General features: G+C 37.1%; 1 protein-coding gene across 1 annotated transcript; it reads right to left on the bottom strand.

Moving 5' to 3' along the window:
* Window positions 1–22,476: 22,476 nt before the first annotated feature.
* Ost48 (dolichyl-diphosphooligosaccharide--protein glycosyltransferase non-catalytic subunit Ost48) lies at window positions 22,477–24,576 on the bottom strand. The gene has a single exon (XM_067150514.2). The coding sequence runs from the start codon at window positions 24,391–24,393 to the stop codon at window positions 23,053–23,055; it is 1,341 nt and encodes a 446-aa protein (XP_067006615.1). The 5' UTR covers window positions 24,394–24,576; the 3' UTR covers window positions 22,477–23,052.
* Between the last annotated feature and the right edge of the window lie 194 nt (window positions 24,577–24,770).

The raw sequence follows: 24,770 nt of genomic DNA, 5'->3' as shown, positions 1-24,770 counted from the left end.
TTTTCTATGCAGTTAGTAGGTGATTCCAATAGATGATGATACTTGTTGTTTAAACGGGCCTAACATCTAGGTCATCGGCCCCTAATGGTATAAAATGAGACGAAATACGACAATTTAAAAGTCCAAAATCATCCACTGACCAGAATTCAAAACGTGGCAACAAAGAATGAACGGATATGAATTTAAAACAATCAGTGGATGCGACCCGCAATGCCCCACATTCCCATAAACTAGCATTAAATTATAGTATTACTGACCAAAGGGTTGCTTCTGAAGCACAATCCTGAATCGATGATGCTTATAGTCTAAAGGGGTCCAAAATCCAGGTCATTGGCCCCTCATAATGGTACTTATCGCTAGTAAAGTAGAACCATGTTATTTGTCATGTTGCGGTACTAATCAAAAGTAGTGTAGACTTGCAGTATTCCACACATTATGGTACTACTCATACGTAATGTAATATGCACATGTAATGCAGACCTATGGTGTTCCTCACATAAGTGTAGTAATCACAGGGACTTGTACTATCCCGTGGTGTTCCACACATAGTGGGTACTACTCATAGGCAAGGCAGACTCATGGTGTCACTCATATAGTGGTACTAATCACAGGTACTGTAAAACTCACCCCGATTCACACATTGTCGCTACTGATCACAAACCTATCGTGTACCTAACATAGTGGTACAACACACAAGTAAAGGTGACCCATGGTGTTCCCCGTGTGGTGGTACTAATTACAAGTAGTCTCATGGTTCTAATTCGATCATCCCTTGGTCGACCCTTAGCACAGGCAGGGGATACCGTGGGTGTATTCTTCGCCTGCGTCCCCCACCCACAGGGGGAAATTTGATTAGAAGTCTAAATATTAGATAACCTCACCTCATTCCAATTTCCTTTCCATCATTATAACTCGAAAGCGGTGGCCAGTTAGCATTGTCACTTACATTGCACTCTCCTTTCTGTACGGCTGATGAATATCTAATCCCAATATCTTTTGTGTTGGTCTATTCTATAGTATGTGTATTCCTTTCTACCATTTATTTAATGAGGAGATTTAGTATCAACCAGACTTTCATCAGTTCTTGCCAGCTCTTTGGCAGAATGGTCATCATAGTGGCTTTTGGTTCAATTCCGAGCTGGGACAGGGATTTTAATCACGTCTGGTTAATTACTCTAGCTCAGGAGCTGGCTGTTTGTTTTTGTCAATACACATCATCATTTGCATACATCTATCACAGAAACACACACTAGTGAGTACATCCCTCTCTCATAGGATTAGTATCAGCAAAGGTATCCACACGAAAACCTAGGCTGAATCTGCAAGAACTGCCAACCCCAGGTAATTGGGAAAAGGCGAAGAAGAAAAGAATCATTTTAGTTCTTGATTGAGTTTTATCAGGCGGCTGTATTATCTGGATGTAAGGTAGGCATTACATACCTACATGTAATTTATCATCAAGTTTCCACTCCAGATTCCCGGGTGTGGTTTACGAGCGTTCTCCATTTTAGTCTATTCATGTACCACTGCTCCTTCAAGACTTCATCACAGTTGATTCCTCTGGATGTGATATCTTCCTTTACTTGGTCCAGCCATCTCCTCCTAGGTCTTCCAACAGGTCTCTTTCCAGTAATCTCAGTATGCAACCATTGTTTTGCAATTCTTCTTTCTATCATACGTTTGACTTGACCAAACCATCGCAAACTGATTTATTTCAGCTTGTTCTCTAATCTTCTCATTTCTTACTTTGTCTTTCCTAGTCTTTTGAAGCACGCTACTTAGAAACTCATTTCTGAAGCCTGAAGTCTGCTGTCATTTTTTTGGTAGTTGTGCATGTTTCCAACCCATAAGTCAATATAGGGACAAAGTATTTTCGAAGAGAGTTTGTTTTGATCTTAGTGGCACTTTTTTTATTCTAGAGCATATATAGAACTTGCTGATAGAATTGACTGGATTTCTGAATACAGTTATTTAATTCAAGCTGTATTCTGTTGTCACTTATATTATGCATCCAAGGTACTGATAGTGGTTTACTGTTTCCAACTGTACACCCTCCAGTATTATATTATCTTTACTTCTCTGTCTATTAAGAGACATTGCAGCAGTTTTTGTAGCACTTACTTTCGGTCCAATTTTTTCAGACTACATGTAATTAATACACTTCAATCAATCAATCAATCAATCAATCAATCAATCAATCAATCAATCAATCAATCAATCAATCAATCAATCAATCAATCACTCACTCACTCACTTACGGGGGGTGAGAACATTGTGCATGGTTAACGTTACCAGAGAAACACTGCGAGGAGGTAACTGTACTTCACTTCTCATTTTTTCCTTACCTTTATTTTAATTATTTAGTAGAATATTCAATGAATAAAGAACTTGGAATGCAAAATTTTTGCTGAAAATAATCCAATTTGGAGACAACAAAACAATAAAATGAATGAATCTTAACAATAACTCACTTGTGTTTTTGGGCAACTGACATGTTAGTACGTAGTTGTGGAGGTCTTGCTTCCTCTGCCATTTACCGCTTACCATGGAAATATTTCTAACTCATTATTGATGAATCTTGACACAATGCACTTGTGCTGCTCACATACAACTATGTAGTTGTGCAGGTCTCACTTCCTCGACCATCAAACTATTTCAAACTTATTGTTGATTTGTTATAAAGTAGACAATCTAGGCCTTTTTAGTAACAAATTTGTCCATCTTTGTGCATTATTATTATTTTTTTTGTCCTCAAACATTTCCCAGAACATTTCATTAATGAGTGTAAACGAACATGGCAGCTAATCCAAGTAATAATTTGAGCTGCAATTATATGCTGATAACTTGTCATATTCACAGTGAACGCAACAAAGGGGAAGTATTTTAGTGATATTTCAGGAGCCAATTCTGTGCGTTTGGATGAATGTGATGCTAAAAATGACACATTTATAAGGCAGCATGTGCAATCAGAGTAGAAAAATTCTTCTGACAGTGAAAATGATACAGAGTATTACTTCATTTTTTTTCCATTCACTACTGCTCAGCATTTAGGTCAGTCGCCCAGGTGGCAGATTCCCTATCTGTTGTTTTCCTAGCCTTTTATTGAATGATTTCAAAGAAATTGGAAATTTATTGAACATCTCCCTTGGTAAGTTATTCCCATCCCTAACTCCCCTTCCTATAAACAAATATTTCCCCCAATTTGTCCTCTTGAATTCCAACTTTATCTTCATTCCTACTTTTAAAGACACCACTCACACTTATTCGTCTACTAATGTCATTCCACTCCATCTCTCCAATGACAGCTCAGAACATACCACTTATGATATAGATGTTGATTTCCATAGGAAACCTGAAATATTTGTCCCGAATTAGTAAATTTATAATACCAATATAAATGGTCCGTTATTGGACATTATAAATTTTCCAGCTAACTCATTCCTGATTGCCAGCGTTTCGCCCCAGTGTTCTAAGTTGGGCTTATCAGTTGGTAAATAGCACACCCACCAAGACGCATGGCTAGTGCATACCGTGGAGGCCACTGTGTAGGCTACTTGGAGCCACCAGCAGTGCCAATGCACTATGAAAGACTTTGTCTCATTACCAAAAATTGATGCCTGCCTGGCAACAGGACTAATATTCTCTGTCATCCTAATACAGTGTATTCAGAGCACAAAACTACATGAAAGACTAACACAGTTCAAGAACAACTGACATAAACTACGTAAAGTCATGTGCTGAAATTACGGTATCCATTTCTATTGGTTGTGTAAGGAAAGTTTTGGAACGTCAAGCGTCACAGATGAGGCTAGTTATGGAACAATAGCCTAAGTTTGGTGACAGATTTCTACAGGTAAAGGCAACTTTTGATGTCTACTTTCATGATAGAATTATCACAAACCTAACCAAGAAGGCAATGCTACCTCTAACTCATTATTTTTTTAAATTCGATAAGACAATTTTTGGAACGGACTCATTTATAGGATGTGGATATTATTGAAGAAGCTGATGAAAAAACTTTAAAACAATGCATTCGGCAATGCATCCTCTCCTGCAACAATTTGGTATCACTTTCTGTGGATAATGCCAGTGTAAACTTTGAAAACATAACAGTTTCTATGGACTTCTGCAGAACAAAAATCAATTGCATGTTAAAAAGAAAATTGTAATGCCCATGCCATTCACAGCTGTTGCAAACATGACTTCAAATTTTTAAATATTAATATAGAAAATGTGATTTTAAAAACTTTTGGTCATTTTTCACCTTTGGCTAAACGGAGAGCAGAACTAATGTCACTATTTGAGTTTGTTGATTTAGAGTATAGTGAGTTGCTAAAACATGTACAAACTAGATGGCTTTCATTAGGTACAGCAGAGGACAGACTATTACAGAATTATGAGGCCATTTCTATTATTTTAAAAGGATTATCCAATTTTTTCCTGAAACAGTTTTTCTATGAATTAAGAGAATCTAGGGAAGATGTGCTGAAGATATATCTTTTTCTTTTCTTTTTTGTAACATATGTAAGGTATTTCATAAAATAATTCTGAAAGTGGAAGAAAAATATTAATTAACACATTCAGTACCATAGACCAGTTAAGGCATTTAACGAGACCTTCATGGGTGTGGCCGTTGGTCAGTTAAGGAGTTTGTAAAATTAAGTTTTGTTTACCTTACAAATGGATAATAGAAAACTATACATTCCCTACATTTTTGTGAGATTTGTCCAAAGTTCAATTTTGACAGTTTCTGTGAAGAATATCCTGTGGACGGCTTGCAATACAAAAAGAATATCCTAAGTAAAGGAATTTTCAGAAAAATCTCTAATCTAAGTTATATCACGGAAAAAATAATGTACACATTTTTATAATAATGTTATTTGCTTTACGTCCCACTAACTACTTTTACATTTTTGGAGCATTTTTAAAGTAAATTTACCATTAATCAACTTCCCAATATGATGTAGCTCCTCCATAGGCCCATTGAATGCTCGTAGAGGACATTCTTTTCTCTCCTTAACATCTGTTCAGTATGTACTATTTGTACTGAACATGACCTTTCATGCACAATGCAGTCGTGAAAATTCAATATTCACCTAAGTATATCAGGTTAAGAACTGTTTATAGAAAGTGTGTTCTCAATTCTTCTTCTTATGAAAAAGAAATGGAGTGATAGTAGAAATAGGTGTTCTCTGAAGCTTATAAAATCAAAAATTCAAGTAACCTTAAATTGTAATTATAGCTTACAGAATACTTTGACAAAGTTAAGAATGATGAAAAATTTCTGTTTCAAGCTGAACAACTATATAAATATAAATCTTCTAATTAATTTTTTTGTCTGTTATTAGTCCGGTGAAACTGGCAGTAGGGCTGAAATTTCAGTAATTTCTTATTGGTGCACCAGTAAGGCGGCTGACATTATACCATACAGTATGACATATAATCAGCCATTTGACGGTAAATGTCCCATATTGCGATCCTGGAAAAGTTCGCAACCATACTCAGGCTGCTCCCATGCTGTAATTTCAAAAGATCTTCCACAAGAAACTGAAAATAACAAAACACACTCCTCGAAGTAAATTTTCAACGTATAGTCTGGTTCGCCAATTCTTTTCTCTCCTTAACATCTGTTCAGTATGTACTATTTGTACTGAACATGACCTTTCATGCACAATGCAGTCGTGAAAATTCAATATTCACCTAAAAACCCTCCCTTGCAAAAAAATAGTCTGCACTCTAAACAAATGCTATGAGAACAGAAAATGTCGGCACACAGTATCACTCTAGGCAGCAGTACTGCCAAATCCAATTCGGTGACAACTACTCGAACAGAAGTGCCACTAGAGATGTCAAGTGTTCCTTCACAATGAGACATATGCTGTAAATGACTGTGGGACACTAGAAAAGACAGTTGTACCAGAGTGACAGTACATAGTAAAGCATAACCAATTTGTATTTATCAAACTTACAACATACCGAAAAGACAAATTCAATATAATTTTCTACAAATAGGAAACTGTGCTGTGTGACTAAGGGAAGCAGGCTGGTCATTTTGACTAACTGGCTACCACTAAGGCTATTCCAATGGCACTGATTACGTCTGGAGCAAAATGAAATGGCGTATGACTTTTAGTGCCGGGAGTGTCCGAGGACAAGTTTGGGTCGCTAGATGCAGGACTTTTGATTTGACGCCCACAGGCAACCTGCGTGTCGTTATGAGGATGAAATTATAATGCAGATGACACATACACCCAGCCTTCGTGCCAGCAAAATTAACCAATTACGGTTAAAATTCCCGAACCTGCCAGAAATTGAAACTGGACCCCTGTGACCAAAGGCCAGCACGCTACCCATTTAGTCATGGAGCCAGACTATGTTTGGAGCAGTTGAAACATGATAGAACTGTTGCCTACGAGATATACAAGGCGAGGAAATGACCAAAATTTTGGTGATAAAGCCAGGCTTACTGAGTTCACAATCTCGTTGCTAGAGGTCAGCTAATCAAGATATTATTGAGTGGAGTTAGCATCAGCGGAATAGGAAGTGGGATGGATTTACAGTGTTTTTGTTAATGAAAGCTTGTGAATACAGTGAATTGCTGTGTTCCAAATTGTATATCAGACACTGCCAAGAAGGTATTTCTAGACAGTGTGATAATGAAGGATCTATGAGGTCGGCAAGAGGTTATTCCAAGATTTCTAGCAATGTGATTTCAGTACAACATTTTATTCTTACCAAAGTGCTTTCAGTGCCTATTGATTATTCAGACAAGTGAAAGTCGTAGAAAATGTTCATTCCTGAGACTCGCAACATCACTGACTAAAGTAAAGAAAATAACACATAAGACAATAACACTTTCATACTTCTAACGGATGATACTTCCAAAACTTTTTTTCTTTGCTAGTGGCTTTATGTCGCACCGACACAGATAGTTCTTATGGCAACGGGATAGGAAAGGGCTAGGAGTTGGAAGTGGCCATGGCCTTCATTAGGGTACAGCCCCAGCATTTGCCTTGTGTAAAAATGGGAAACCATGGAAAACCATCTTCAGGGCTGCCGACAGTGGGATTCGAACCTACTATCTCCCTGATGCAGGCTCACAGCTGCACGCCCCTAACCACATGGCCAACTCGACTGGTACTTCCAAATTGTAATTATTAGTTCAATACGGATCAGTGATGAAGTTTTTAACTTTAATTGGTACTTCCAAAACCAATGAAGTGGGAAGGTTAACCAGTTATTGGGTATAAATACCTAATGATGTAAAATGTAAATATATATATATATATATATAAGGAAATAAAAACATCAGCTAAGACAAACTATACATAAACTAAGGGAATTGTCTGCATTTGAAGAAAAAGGGAATAAAATTAAGAAAGATGGTGACAATGGTGAAATGAAAGCTCTATTCCTTCTGAAGCAGACTGAAGTGTATTGCAAAACATTTGTCAGATATGGTGAGAGGACTCTCAAAATTTGTGTACCTTGGTAAGGAAAAACACCAACGAGCTTTAGATTTACGAGGTCTCTGAAATTTCTTTACATCTAGTGAAACAATTACATATAAGCTGATCCTCACATTACTTTCCATTTAAGCAAAATTCATTTGTATTTATCAAACTTACAAATATTATTAGTGGTTATACAAAATTACTGTCTATTGTGTTGTCAATTTACAGTTAAATATATAAAACTAGCAAGATACCCGTGCTTTGCTACGGTATTATACTGAAATTTATAATTGAATGCTTAACGTTTTATATATAATCCTCCGAAATTCGCGATCCGATTCGTTTTCTGAGAGAATGCGCCAAAATTCGCGATCTGACTCATTTTCTGAGAGGGCAAAGTTCCTCACATTCTTCAATCTTTCTTTCCAGCATTCGATTTCGTACTTCCCATGCTAGGTCCAGGTATTCCACCCAGTGAGTTGGGTCCCTAAATCTTTGCCATCTTTTCCTATAAGCAGTTTTAGTATGGATTAAATCCTGAAGGAGATTCGGTGTGGTGTTGTTTTGGGTGCCTTGGCGGTACTGAACCCGCGACCGGACTGTATTCATAGTCACTACCAGGCCAGGACCCGTTTCCAGCGTGGTCCGCACAATTTGACGATGGTCCAGAGCATTATTATTATTACAGATGTTCTGGACCCCACAGCAAGATACAAGACCGCTACTTGGCGGTAAATTACATCTGCTGCCATTGTCATTGTTGACAATGTGACCAGCAACATTGCGCGCGTAGGCAAGTGTGCGGGATTTCTGGCGATACGAATGACATACTTCCGTGCATTATTGACCTTATTATAGAGGTAAATAATTTGACGGTCAATCTCATTCCTATCGTTTATTTCAAATGTGTTTAAAATTTTATTTATATGCCAGGAGAGTCTACTGTAATTTAAGAACGTTCTCCGAAGGAAAAGATAGCTGTTGAAAACAAACGCAGGAAAGATTAAAAATGATCAATTTATGATCAGAATAAGTACATCGAAAATCTACAGCCTGTTTCCAGTCATTCGACACGGTCAGGAATGGAATGAATAAAGCCCCATCTTGCGGCGACAATAGGAATTGTGCCGGCTGCCAAAGCACTCTTCTGGGGCAATGACCGATGAATGACAAATGAAATGAAATATTGGACAGTGTTGCTGGAATGAATGATGACAGGGAAAACCGGAGTATCCGGAGAAAAACCTGTCCCGCCTCCGTTTTGTCCAGCATGAATGTCACATGGAGTGACCGGGATTTGAACTACGGAACCCAGCTGTGAGAGGCCGGCGCATTGCCGTCTGAACAACGGAGGCTCCTTATAAGTACATTATGAACAGTAAAATCAATTGGTCTCACCTCAATCAATCACTACTGATCTACACTCCACACCGCCGTTAATTTTATTTAACCCCCCTCCAAAAAAAAAAAAAGAAGGCGTGTTTCTTTATGTTTAAAGGAGATTCCAAACACCAATGTTAACGTCTATTACCTTAATTAACTTTTTTCACTTCCTTTCACACTACCCCCCTCCCCCCAAGTGAATTTAATGGCATCAAGTACTTGTTTCTTTAATAGTAAAGGATCTTCTAAATAATAATTATCATGACTCTAACTTCTTCAGTTTTTGATTTATGTGTCCTCATGAAAGGAATTCAATTCCTTTTCACTCCTTATTAAAAGAATTCAACACCATTTTCAGTCACTTTTGCACACACACACCCCCCCCTCCACCCAAGTGGTATTTCCGAAAACTAAAAGTACACGTTTCCTTACTTTTAATAGAGATAAAAAAATACCATTTTTCACTTCTGTAACATGTTAAGTTTTTTGAGATATAACCTACTGTAGAAATTCTCATTTTAAAATGTCACCCCTTTTTAGTTCCCCTTAAGTAGAGTTTCCAAAAACAAATCACCTATGTTTCTTTGCATTTACAGGAGATTCCAAATACCCACATTTTACGTTTCTCAGATATTCTGTAGATACAGTCTTTCAAAAAATTCACCCCAAATTGTCACTCCTGTTTAACCGTAATTAATTGGATTTTCCAAAAATAAAAAATACGCATTTCTCTATTTTTAAAGGAGACCCCATATACAAATTTTCAGTTCTGTAATATCTTTAGTTTCTGAGATATATGTATCCTCATTAAAGGCATTCAACCCATTATTCACCCTTTTACACTCCTCCTATTAGGATTTACAGAAAACAAAAAAATATGTGTTCCTTTATCTTTAAAGGAGATTCTAAATACCAATTTTTACATGTGTAAACTTTTAAAGTTTTAAGATGTAGACACACTCATTTTAAAAATTCTCCCTCCTTTTCACCCTCCCCCCCCCCCCATTATTTGGATTTTCCAAAAACAAAAAAAAATACCTGTTTCTTTATTTTTAAAGTAGATCCCAAATACCAATTTTCAGGCCTGTAATATCTTCAGGATCTGAAATATAAGTAGCCTCATTAAAGACACTCAACCCCTTTTTCCCCCTTCCTATTGGGATTTTCCCAAAAAAATACGTGTTTATTTTTAAAGGAGATTCTAAATACCAATTTTTTACATCTATAAACTTTTAAAGTTTTGAGATATAGATACTCATTTTAAGGATTCATCCCCTTTTAACCCCTCCCCCATTAATTGGATTTTCCAAAAACAAAAAATACGTGTTTCTTTATTTTTAAAGGAGATCCCAAACACCAATTTTCAGGTCTGTAATATCTTCAGTTTCTGAGATATAAGTATCCTCATTAAAGGCATTCAACCCATTTTTCACCCCTTGTATTGGGATTTTGCGAAAACAAAAAAATATATGTGTCTCCTTATTTTAATGAAGATTCTAAATACCAATTTTTACATCTGTAAACTTTAAAAGTCTTGAGATATAGATGCACTCATTTTAAAAATTCTCCCCCCTTTTCACCCTCCCATTAATTGGATTTTCCAAACACAAAAAAAATACGTGTTTCTGTATTTTAAAAGAGATCAAAAGTACCAATTTTCAAGTCTGTAATATCTTCAGTTTCTGAGATATAAGTACCGGTATCCTGATTAAAGGCTTTCAACCCCTTTTTCACCCCTCTTTAAAAATAAATACCAATTTTTACATCTGTAAACCTCTAAAGTTTTGAGATATAGATACACACATTTTAAAATTTCACCCCCCTTAGCGACGGAATATCCAAAAATCCTCTCTTAGCGAGCACCTACATCTTAATATGAATATATCCCCAAAATTTCATTTCTTTATGTCCAGTAGTTTTGGCTCGGCGATGATGAATCAGTCAGTCAGTCAGGACAAGTTATTTTATATATATATATAAGATAAAATGTCCTGACTGACTAATTCATCATCACTGAGCAGAAACTACTGGACATAAAGAAATGAAATTTTGGGGATACATTTTTATTACAATGTAGGTCTCACTAAGGGAGGATTTTTTGATATTCCACCACTAAGGGGGTGAAAAGGGGTGGGTGAATTTTTAAAATGGGTGTAAATATATCTAAAAGATTTAACCATTTAAAGATGTGAAACTTGGTATTTAGAATCTGCTTTAAAAATAAGGAAATACATGTTTTTTTTTTGTTTTTTTTTGTTTTTGGAAAATCCTCTTAAGGGGATGAAAAAAGGTGAAAAGGGGGTTGAATACCTTCTATGAGGACACGTATATCTCAACAACTGAAGATGTTACAGTCATGAAAATTAGTATTTGGAATCTCCTTTAAAAATAAAGAAAAAATATTTTTTGTTTTTGGAAAATCTACTTGAGGGGGCATGAACAGGAGTGACAAAGGGGCTGAATTTTTAAAATGAGTATATCTGCAGTATATCTAAAAATGTAACATGTTACACATGTGAAAATTGGTATTTGGAATCTCCTGTATAAGCAAAGGATCATGCATAATTTGTTTTCTGAAAATCCACTTAAGGGGAAGTGTTAAAAGGGGGGGGGGGGTGAATTTTTAAAATGAGCATATCTACAGTTTACCTTAAAACTTAACACATTACAGACGTGAAAATTGGTATTTTTAATCTCTTTTAAAAATAAAGTAACACATACGTTTTGTTTTTGAAAAAACTGAGGGAGAGGGGTAAAAATGACTGACAAATGGGGTTGAATTATTTTTATTAGGATACTGGTATCTCCAAAACTGATGTTACAGACGTGAAAATTTGTATTTGCAATCTCCTTTAAAAATAAAGAAACACACTTTTTTTGTTTTAGAAAAATCAACTTAAGGGGGTGGGGTGAGTGAAAAGAAGTGAAGAATGTGTTGAATTCTTTTTATGAAGGAACTTACATATGAAACACTGATTTTACAGACATGAAAAATTTGTATTTGGAATCTCCTTTTAAAAATAAAGAAACATATATAATTTTGTTTTTGGAAAATCCAATTAAGGGGGAGGGAGGTAATTGAATTGAAAAATATGTTGAATTCTTTGTATAAGGATACTTATCTCAAGAACAAAGGATTTGTATTTGGAATCTCCTTTAAATATAAAGAAACGTTTGGGGGGGGGGGGGGGAGAGTTAACTTTGAGGGGGTTGTAAAAGGAGTTGAATTATTTTTATTAGGATACAAATAAGAAGTGGACTTAAAACAATGCACTCCTAAGGGGTATTGACTGGGGGTAAGGAATGATGACAAAAATAGGTATATATTTTAAATACTAGGTGAGAAATAGGAAATATTTTTCAACGTTCCACCTCGAAAGTGTTAAATTAGGTTAGCTCTGTAAACAAAATTATTCATCCCTCAAAAACGGTTTGATGTACAAAGTTGAAATTTTACGAGAAGGATCTTCTTTTATGTCCTAGGTGAAAAATTGTATACTTCAAAATATTTCTCCCCTAAGGAGTTTAGATGGTGGTTGACTCTCAAAAACACAACATCCATTCTTCCAAAACCGTTTCAGGCATGAACTTATTTTTTTAAATTTTTTTTATGAGGGTGGTCTTCTATGTCCAAGATGTTAATAAATATTTTAAACATTCACCCCTTAAAAAAGTATTCATTTCTCCATTACAGTTCGATGTACAAAATAAAAATTTCACAGGTTGATTACTTTTACATCCTAGATGTTAAATAAGATAGGGTTTAAAACATTCAATTTCTTCCGTACAGTGTTCAAATGAGTGTTAGATCAGGAAATAAATAATTCCTCCAACCATTTGACGTAGAATTGGGGGCATACTTTACAGGCTCAGCTGACAGTGGACTTTTTTTTTTTTTTGCTAGTGGCTTTACATTGCACCGACACAGATAGGTCTTATGGCGACTATGGGATAGAAAGGCCTGGGAGTTGGAAGGAAGCGGCTGTGACCATAATTAAGGTACAGCCCCAGCATTTGCCTGGTGTGAAAATGGGAAACCACAGAAAACCATCTTCAGGACTGCCGACAGTGGGATTCAAACCCACTATCTCCCGGATGCAAGCTCAAAGCTGTGCGCCCCTAACCGCATGGCCAACTCACTCAGAGAAAGTGGACTCTCCAAAATGTAAAACTTTGAATAATAACTTTGAGTTTAAAACCGTAGTGAAGCATGGGTACCTTCCTAGTATAGTAAAAACATGTACAGTGTTAACATAAGAGGAGGAGATGGGAAATTCTATTAGCGAAAGGATGACTGGTTAATCCATTACAAGTACTTAATGGTACAAGATCACCTTTTTTTTTTTTTTTTTTTTTTTTTTATATATATATATATATATATACCTGAAAATCATCCTGGACATCCTGAAACTAATGTATTTGGGTAATAACATGAGATCATTAACAGCAGCTTCCTCTTTGCCCGGATGTCAAAGATCTCCCACGGACAGTCAGCTACATCATCGGGGTAATGAAAAAGTGCATGTTCCCAGACCAGGGAACTTTGATAGCTCAGGCTATTCCCACTCAAAAAATGTTTGTACTGTATCAGCAGATTTATTTATAACAATACAATGCCTTGGTCAAGAAGCCTCCGTTGTCCAGGTGGCAGCGCATCGGCCTCTCACCGTTGGGTTCCGTGGTTCAAATCCCGGTCACTCCATGTGAGCTTTGTGCTGGCGAAGGCGGGGCAGGTTTTTCTTTGGGTACTCCGGTTTTCCCTGTCATCTTTTATTCCAGCAACACTTTCCAATATCATTTCATTTTCATCTGTCAGTCATTAATCATTGCCCCAGAGGAGTGCAACAGGCTTCGGCAGTTGGCACAATTCCTATCCTCGCCGCAAGATGGGGGCTTCATTCATTCCATCCCTGACCTGGTCACTGACTGGAAAACAGGTTGTAGGTTTTCATTCACAATGCCTTGGTCAATGGTATAATGCACACATTTAACAGTTAACATTAACTGGCTCTTTGTGCACCCAACAACTGTGGTATTCCATATATGTATGAACAAACAATCCCACCAGTTATGAAGAAAAGTCTATGATACGTTTTCTTAAATGAAAAAGGTCTCAGTGTTGTCAAATTCACTGAGAATTGTATAAAGTGTATGATCCTATTGTGATAAGAGGAGGAAAAGTACAATGCCATATAGTCCAGGAAGATCATACAAATGTTCATGATGAAAAGGGCAGTGGTCGGCCTACCGTGCAGACTGAAAATCTTTTTCTTTATGTGAATGTATAAATTCAAGAAAATCATTATTTCATAACCTGTGCCCTCAGCATGGAATTTTGAGATGCTTCATTGACAAAAAAGTCAGACCAATACACAAGATGGGAAAAAAACATAAGATTAAGATTTGATACTTGCAGACGTGCCAGTTTTCAAACGTCAAATATCAGGAGATTTTGTTCGGGATATCCCAACATGTTATGACACATCATTCATGATGTAACTTTGAAGACTATTTAACACATTATACTATTCAATTATATAATTTCAAGGGACCTCAAAGTATACTTTGATAACACTCTCCTCCGCCACAATAGACATCCCAGATATCTAGGTGTTACACTCGACAGAACGCTGTCATTCCAAGAACATCTGAGAAAAAGCGCTGCCAAGATTCAGACACGTAACAACATAATTCGAAAACTGTGTGGTTCTTCTTGGGGTGCAAGTGCAACTACTCTACGCTGCTCAGCTCTAGGTCTAGTTTACTCTACTGCGGAGTATTGTGCCCCCGTCTGGATGAACAGTCCTCATGTGAAGAGAATAGACGTTAAGTTAAATGACACAATGAGAATGATCACTGGCATGATCAGATCAACTCCAATTCAATGGTTGCCCGTACTAAGCCATATTCCTCCACCCCACCTCCGTAGAAGCATTGTTCTGATGAATGAATACAATAAGATCCAGAATAATCAAAGATTGCCCATTCATGAGGATATCCCCCACCTACATATAGACAGACTTAAGTCAAGACGTCCACCCATCTGTACGGCGGAGAACCTTGTAGCCAGTCATTTCAATCTGACTGAGAGATGGTCTAATGAATGGAGCCAATTTGCTTCAGCAGAATCCTTAAATATGCCATGCATTACACAGAAGGTACCTGGCTTTGAACAACCGCGGAAAGTATGGTCCAAGTTAAACCAGATCTGGACTAACCATGGTGTGTGTGCAGATCTTCTGTATAAATGGAAGAAAAAGTTGTCATCCTGCTGTGACTGTGGTGCTGAGAGGCAAAATGTGAAGCACATCACACAAGAATGCCCACTGAGACGTTTCAGTTGAGAAACAAGTGAATTTTTCCTGGTGACACCACAGGCGATTACCTATGTAAATAATGTAGATATAAACCTGTAATTTATTGTACTGTTCATGTATATGCCATACGATTAAATAAATAAATAAATAAATAAATAAATAAATAAATAAATAAATAAATAAATAAATAAATAAATAAATAAATAAATAAATAAATAAATAAATAAATAAATAAATAAATCTTATTTATTTATAAATGCTGAAATACTGCATCTATTTTAAAATACTGAAATACAGTACTGCATGTATCTGAGCGTTAGAACACACGACTCTTCATTGTAACTGCCTTAGGCCTCTTCATAAATTTCTGAACTTGATTTATTCTCAAAGACTGGTCTTGTTAGACGGGTTTCAAGGTTTAATTTTTCCCAGAATTCTTTTTCAGCAAGCTTTGGTCTGAATTGAGCTTTTGTCCTTGTAAATATGTAAACAACAGTCTCACAGTCGGCATTGCTATGTGAAAATGATAAAATAAAAAAGCATTACGTTAGAGATTCTGTCATATTTAAGAACAGCACCAACTGACTCCATCAATTTTGCTAGAGCCCACTGAACATCAATTCTCTCCAGCTACTTAAAGAACAAAAAGAAACCTGGGATAAAAAAACAAAAACAGGAATATTAAATCTGTTTTCAAAATCGGGAGATAAGTCTGTGCAATCAAGAGAAGGGAGGAAGGATAAAAAATAGGGAGTCTCCCGCTTAAATCGGGAGAGTTGGCACATCTGCACTTGTTCATTCCTTTCCACTACTTATACATTATCCTGTTGGGATCTTCCTCTCCTTTTGTGTTTGTCCTGTGTTCCTAAACCTTTACAGGTGTATTCACCCTTATGTTTCTTCACATTTCTTGTGTTTATCCAGCTTTCTTCCTATGCTATACTCACTATATATGTCAAGCTGGCTCCTCAGTGACTGTTTATGCCCACCTTCCTCATGAAGTTGGGAAGCAGAAACAAGTTAGTTGGTGGCTGAGAAGAAATGGATGTAGAAGAAGAGGGACTGCTGAGGAAAGAGCCCATCTGAGTAAGGCAAATGGATGAAGATGTGGAGATTGTCCTTGTGTGTTATCCTGTTTGTCTTCTCTTTCTATTGCTCCCTCTTCCTACACTTTCCAGTCACTGTGTTCATCTTATTACAAGCTCCATTTTATGTTATTATCTTTACATGATGACATATAGCAGAATTAGCCTATTTAGTCTGCTACTTGGAAACACACTCTATATGGCAACATTTAAGGTACAAAGTGCGGAGGGGAAACAAGAGTGCGTGTCTCAAGAACTTCTTGATGTCTTATGACAGGACACATCTCAAGAGATCCTCAAGAAGAATAAGCACACTTCTCACATTACATTGTGAGCGATAACATGATGCAGAAGTCTGATCTACCCCAGCCAACCCACAAGATGGATAGCAGAATCTCTCATTTCATTTGAATCTGAGCCTTCAATTTATAGAGGATGAGAAAGATGTGCACCCTTCTGCTCATAATTTATTGAACGTTAAGATTTAGTGCACATGATGGCAACCAAAAGAAAATCATGAGCCTGGGAGTATTTCACAGAAGAGAAAGTGCAATGGAATATTTGTTCCTGGTGTGTTACTTTCGAGAGCAAAATTACATTGAGCTTGATTCACCGTTTGAAGGGACACAAGATATTTCATGACAGCCAAGCATCGGCTAATACCTCTCTCATTTTCTAGGCTGCATTTGTAGCTTAAACTACGTTCTGCTCTTATTTTTTTTGCAAATAAGCAATGATCATTTTACAGTTCAACAGAAAGTTTTTATAAAGGAACAAGAGAAAGGATAATTCGAACGCATAACGATACTAAAATTTAATTTGATTGCAAATAATATTTAGTCCGTTTTCAGAGTTCCTAAACTGAGTTTTGTGGTATTTCATTTAAGAATGAGTTATGTTAATATTAACAAAGAAGAAGGAAGGCAAGAAATTCTAAAAAGTAGTTATGCTTGTGTTATGACAAATTAACTGAAAACATGATCCTTTATAAAACAGTTTTGATTGCATGCTTCAAAAGGTTTACAACAAGTGATTTGTGCGTGCACGCCACACACACACAGAGAGAGAGAGAGAGAGAGGGAGGGAGAGAGAGAGAGCGCGCAGTACTAGTCACTTTCACCGCGCAGTACTAGTCACTTTCACTCGAGAGGGTTTATGAGATTGAGATTTTAGCTTTCTGCCTTGATACATGCCATGCTAAGACATCAGTATCAACACACCGTGGGTTTCAGTTTGTCACCATAGTGCATTTGCTAAGGCGCGATCCTATTATATCGAGGGCCTGTGTTCAAATTTCTTCCCTGGCAAAGTTTCTTCTTGGACTGTTGCTCTCATGCTGGTCTTAAGCCACGCGCAGATTTAGCAACACTTGAATTCACCCGCATAGCGATCTGACTGGCTAACATCAGCAGCTGATAAAATGACAATGGTGCGAGATATTGAAATAAAAAAATTATCAGTATGACCAATCCTCTAACGCTCATATAGGCAGTCCATGTTGTTTCTGACCATGCTGTACAAGGGTTACCCATGAGAAATGGAGACTTATGTTGGTTTTTGTAATGGTTTATTGTTTGGAAAATGTGGACAGGAAGAGTGATGAATGGGTGACATATCCACCTTGTCGGTTCAACCAAGCAATCCAGCACTCCACTTGCTGACGGATACCACGAGCAAATAACATCCTTGGTTGATGGCAGAACCAATCGTCAACGGCATCTTAGACTCACCATTGTTTGCATCCCTTGATTTTTTCTTTTTTTAAAAATTTTCCGCCAATCTCCCACTGTGCCTGACCTGGTTTTGACACGTTACTCATCCGTGATGAAATTCCAAATACCATCTGAATAATGTACATGATACACACTCATTCCCATACACATTTTTCATACACTGATGAATGTTGGCTCCATTAATACCATCTGACACCATAAAATGAATCTTACACTGGGCAAATTCATGACAAACTTTTCTGCTTATACAAATAACACAGCAACACTTTCCGATGATACCAGATTTCTTCCTGACATACATAGCCATCCACTGACGCACGAGCAATGTTCTCTTCCTTCCGATGACGATGATAGTTCTAAAGTCTCTATTTCATTTGGGCAATCCTTATACATTTGTTCAATACATACCTTGTTTCGATGTGCTGATGAATGATACGTTTCCAGGGCTGCCAACATAATAAATGAATAATGCACTACCTGCAGAGTGAACTAACATTACTGTTGGAACCACACCTCCCACTCCCATAACCCCTGAAAATTACTGTTAATGACAGGTAATAATAATAATAATAATAATAATAATAATAATAATAATAATAATAATAATAATAATCGTATGGCCTCAGCTACCGTGTGCAGACATTTCAATTTGACGCCATCTGGCTGTCTGCTCGTCAATTTCGACGTTCCGTTTTACTCTAGGCCCCCACTAGATGGCAGACCGAGTAAACCGAAACTCTCTTGGGCGTCTATGGCTGAGATTTAATGAATTTTGTCGGGTAAACACCAAATGTGTCACCAGAGATCTTTTACATGCCGACATCGTACAACATGGAGTGTCGAATGGACTTTTTTCCGCCCTTCAAAAATCCGACTACCTCTGCCGGGTTTGAACCCGCTATCTTGGGATCCGGAGGCCGACACTCTACCGCTGATCCACAGAGGCAGCTATGACAGGTTAGATTCAGGTTCACAGAAAGCACTATTTAGTGACAAAGTTAGGTTAGAATTTGGTTAGGTCATGAATCGACCTTAATACGGTACTGTGCGAGTCAAAATTGCTGAGAGGAAGGTTCCACTGTTAAGTGACAAAATTACTAATGGTGACTGAAGGAGACATATACGAATTAGTATTAAGAAAATAGTGGCCCACCAGATGTTCAAGGCTGTCGATATGGATCAAATATGTGTATCCAGAATAGATGACCATCTCGCACAGCTTCAAGAGTATCTTTCATCAACAGCAGAGTGTGCCACACTTAGACAATTTTCAAGTTTGCCAAACATTTATCATTACAAGTCATACGTAGTATAAATCAAGATTAAGATTGATTCCTGCAGCACGAACAATACAATATCAATTTACCGAACAATTTCTCCTGTACATCTTTCTGTGACTGATGTCAATCTTCAAGATGTTTTCACCACAGACTCAATTTTTAAAGTGTCGTCTTTTTTTTAAAAGACATTTTTCACTGTGCCAATTTTGCCTATGTCATGGCCGAGGTTGACCCAAGTATGGTTGAAACTAGTACCATTAACTAATGTCTTAATGAGAATGTAACTGATTTTTATGAATATAGTTATAGTTGTCATTAATATTGGCCTATGTATTGAATAGGTGGACCCATTTTACATGATGTAACAACTGTCAATATGGATCATTAGGAAGTTTATATCATATATCATATGAATATTAATGAGATAATGAGATAAGGAATATAACCTGTGTATATATCTGTACATATGTTCTACTTATACTCCATTGAACTTTCTTTTTACTGTTTTGTGGGTACGATGCGCATTGGTATCACCCAAATATCACTGTAAAATTTGTCACAAATGGAACATAATAATTGCTTTTACACATATCAAGTGAAAAATCCCTGGCAAATTAAGAAATACCGTCGTTATTTGAGAAATATGAAAACATACTTAAGGCTTTTTTTTTTTTTTTTTTGCTAGGGGCTTTACGTCGCACCGACACAGATAGGTCTTATGGCGACGATGGGATAGGAAAGGCCTAGGAGTTGGAAGGAAGCGGCCGTGGCCTTAATTAAGGTACAGCCCCAGCATTTGCCTGGTGTGAAAATGGGAAACCACGGAAAACCATTTTCAGGGCTGCCGATAGTGGGATTCGAACCTACTATCTCCCGGATACAAGCTCACAGCCGCTTGTACACAGGACTGGTTTATGACGTACTGCGCTGCTGGTGCCGTCTTTTGTTACTTTCTTCTGGTCCAGGGCTAGCACCGTGGAATGGGAGTGCTATGTCTGTAGAATCTCATTATCTTTGTCCATATGACTAGAGCGGCCAGTTCAAACAGCAAAATGGAGGTCAACAGAAAAATAGCATGATCCCTGGACCAATAAATATTTTTATTTCTGTTCGAACGAAAGTAGCTGTGCCAATAAATCACTAGTCCATTGAATTTTTCTTATGTACATTGGCCATACCATTTTGTCGCCTATTAAATATTGCATATCGCGATACAATTCATGAAATGATGATGTTTGACAAGTGAAGCAATGAAACGAAAGCAAAGAACTTCAGTGAACACAGATATCACACACGAAATCGTTGAAAGTGCAAGACAAAAGACATACGTGTGTCACTGTGAGCGCAACACCAAATGTACTTGTAAAGTGGTAAAGTACGTATACATAATATTCTCCAAAAATCAAATATTTCTTAATTTGCCAGGGATTTTTCACTTGATATGTGTAAAAGCAATTATTACGTTCCATTTGTGACAAATTTTATAGTGATATTTGGGTGATACCAATGCGCACTATACCCCTGTTTTGTATTACTTTTGTATTACTTTCCTGTGCTTACTTGTAATATATCCTGTGTATATATCTGTACATATTTTTTCTACTTATACTCCATTGAACTTTCTTTTTACTGTGTTTTTTCTATACTTCTCTACTGTTATGTAAAATGGTATTTCCGTTAATGAAGTATTATTATTATTAACATACATGGACATCATAATAATAATAACATGAAAGAAACCACTCCAACATAATCTAGTAAATGCACAAAGACACAGGTTCCACGATATCTAAAGCAGAAAGTATCCATTCTGGATGAGGTATACAAACTGGCAGTAAATCTATCACATTCTTTCAGATCCTCAATATGTCATCTGGGTACAATTTCTTATCTCAAAACTGTAACAACAACATGATAGCTCATTGTTTCAAACCGTAGCTAGTTACTGGTCTATGTTACAAAAATTATACAGGGTCTTCATTTGAAGTTGTGCAAGGTAGGTGCAATGCTAGTAGAATTGTTATCTCGTCTTGTTCAGCCACAGTACCAGAGCTACCTGCTACCTAAGAGGAAAGATAAAACTGAATTGTAAAATTCTGGAAGTCGTTAAAAGTTTCAAGTACTTGGGAAGTGTGATCACAGAAGATGGAAGGATAACCGAGGAAATTGGGAAAAGAATACAACAAGCAAACAGTTTCTACCAGAGTGTAAGGGGTATTTTGTGGAACCAATATGTCCCGAAGAAATGTAAGAAAGTATTATATTCAACCTACTATGACCCCATACTAACCTATGCAGCTGGATCGTGGACTACAACAAAACGAGAGGAGAGTAGAATACAGGCAGTGGAGATGAAATTCCTAAGAGGTATCGAGGACAAGAACAGAAAGGATAGACTTAGAATAAAGAGATAAGGAAAAGGACAGGAATCTCGAAACTTCAAGACAGGATAGAAACAACAAAGCTAAAGTGGTATGGGCATATGATAAGAATGGGAGAAGAGAGTGTACCAAAAAAAAAAAAAAAAAAAAAAAGCTTTTTCAGAGAAGTTAACAGGAAAGAGACCTCAAGGAAGACCCCGAAAGAGGTGGACAAATTCAGTGTGGGAGTGCATAGAGAAGAGGGGAGGAAAACCAGAAGATGTACTTAAAAAGAAGAAGAGTGGTGGAGAGACAGGCAGCGATGGAGGTCCTTGATTCACAACCCGACCTGGGAAGCTGGAAACAGGAAATTAAGACGACGATGATGAGTTTCTGTATAAATGTATTTTAGTACAGTGTGACTTAAGTGATGTTTGCATTAGAACGTGTTTTAATTGCCGAGTGCTAACTTATGCAAAGTATTTTTATGTTAAGGAGTGCTGGTTTCAATTCACTTGCAAATTTTCTGGCATCAACAAACCTCACACAAGAGAACATTTCACAAAGTTGAGATTTGACAAGTGTCACCAAATCTGGTTAGGAGGTGCTTAATGTGTGTTAGAACTGTGGAAAATCATTTAAAGGATCTCCTTTAATGTAAGGTAATTCTTTTGTCCCTTAGTTTCACCAGAAATATCTTTCTACGAAAGTTATTTGACACGCAAAGACAAAGTGCATTTTACGGCCAGATGATGTAAGTCAGTGCAGCAACATGTGCTGCTGCTTCATAGTCAAAAAAATGAAGACCCTGCATATGTCAGGCCAAGCACGCTTTTATATAAAAAATTAATTTCAATGTAGGTCTATATTTATCATATTTGAGTACTTTATTAACAATAAGAATCCATTTTTATTTGTAAACATGTTTTAGCAGAAAGTAAAAGATCATTTCACAATGAATTGTTTTCTTCATGAATATGAAGGTGAAATTTATTTTGGACAGGTAGCTGCCACATATGGCAAAGACCTGTCTTCTACCTTACACCAAGTCAGTTCAGTCAATGTCCAGTTAATACAGTATGTTCCACTAGAAAGAAAACATGTTTGAAAAAATGTCAAAAGAGCTTAAACAACATAAATTAATCACACATATCTTAATTCTACTCAAAAATGAAACTGAAAAATTTTAAGTGTATGGTGGGTGAACAAGCCCTACTTTAAAATTGTTTTAAGAAACAATCCTGTACTTGCCTGTATTATGCTTTGTATCAAGTGGAACACACAGAAATATACAATTAAGTGTAATGAGACGCTGCTGAGGTCTACCAACAACCACCTTCAACAAATGGGAAATTAACGAGCTCCTTGTACTCTATAAACCACTCGTACATACACCCAACACTGCAGTTCACAGTTAACATTAAGGAATGTTTACACTTTCTATTCACTTTTAGTTTTGACTTCTTCTTTGTAATGAAGGAACACAATGCTAAAAAGAAAGACTCCAGCCATCATACTAAATGCACTAGTGTAGTAAGGATAGGCACTGGGGATGAATCGCTCATACTGTGTATGTTGTAGTGGACGGACAGATACCTGTGTTGTACTGTACAAATGAGTATAGCCTACCCGATTGTAGTCTACTTTAAATTGATATACACCGTACACATCAGGAATCTTAAAGCGAGCCTCATATTTCCCACCAGGCTTTCGCTTCAAAGTTGTGCGCACAAATGGATCAATGCGAACAAATTCCAACTGAACATCATCGGCATCATAGGGTACCCAGGCTCCTTTCTGCAATTTCTCAATTTCAATAGTGTAGATGACCGGATCCATAATGGTGTATGCTGCTGGTGGAGATCTTTCACCCTCTCGATGGTGAGAAACTGATTTAACACGCAGTACTCCATGCTCTTTGAATACCCACTGGCTAAGAGCTGTTGCTACTTGTTGATTTCCTGATACATCATACTTCTTACCACCTAAGGCTTTCTGAACTGGAGAAGTGAAAGCCTCATCTGAAAAGAAATATAGTGAACCAGAGAATATTACTCTAGCATTATTCCTAGCTTGCAATGCTGCAATCAGGAGTGTATTTTTTCCAACAGCATGAGGGTATTCTTTAATAGGCTCATCAGGTATGTATGAATAAGCAGAGCTTTCAGAAGTGAGAATCTGTAAAACTAACGGATTCTCTCGATCGGCAACTAGTCCTGTTCCTTGGTACAGGAGTGGTGGAATGTTACGCTGCCCAGTAATTACAGGTGCATCAATAAGGTTAGAAGGATCAGCAACAATCAGTGTGTGCTTTCCTAGATCATTAACATCGTAGTTGAGGTGGTCAATAACCGAAGCTCCTTCTTCATCAATTTCAAAACCCACTTCCGATGCTAATTCACGAAGAACATCTCCGGAACTGGAGCTTCCTGCAACGAGGACGTTACCTCCACCGTCAATAAATTCGGTGATGGTTTCCACACTCAAAGTTCCCCCAAATTCTTCAACCGATGGAGCAAATATAATAAGATGTTGATATAAGAATTCTCCGTACTTGGAAAGAAGAAGATTAGCATCATCAGCTGATTTATAGGTTAGTGAATAACCTCTTTCTTGAAGAGATTTGAAAAACATTGAATGGGTCTCCTTGATTGCAAGATTATCCAATAAGACTAGAGTTTCTCCATTTCCGTGTGTCTGGGCAATAAATCCACAGAAAAGAACAAGAAACACACACATCAAACTTTGAGAAAGAATCATGTTTACAGCTGCAATTGACATGCGTACGTATATGCCAACTTAACTTCAGGAAACTCTACTGCCTGTGACTCAGAAGATCAGTCTCATTTAAAACACAACACAAAATTAAACTATTGTAACACCAGTCCACCAGATCCTACAACTTTTCAACGTGTCAAAAGATATCGAGCCGGCTCCATCCGGCACATTCCACGTTTCCGTCCGTAATTCAGCTACTGACCACGAGGGGAGGCACTTAGGGTATATGATAAATTTAGCGTCCAAATTCACAAGGATATGTCAGAGTTAATGAAGTTCTGTACCAAAAATAATACTGGAAGTTAAAATAAATAAACGGTGGTTAGAAATAAAAAATGATTTCGGTGTCCAACGACCTACTCTTGACTTTTTCATGAATA

Source organism: Anabrus simplex, chromosome 6, assembly GCF_040414725.1.
Source record: "Anabrus simplex isolate iqAnaSimp1 chromosome 6, ASM4041472v1, whole genome shotgun sequence".
NCBI lineage: Eukaryota > Metazoa > Arthropoda > Insecta > Orthoptera > Tettigoniidae > Anabrus > Anabrus simplex.
The sequence above is the reverse complement of the archived record's forward strand: the minus strand, read 5'-3'. Positions and strand labels throughout refer to the sequence as shown.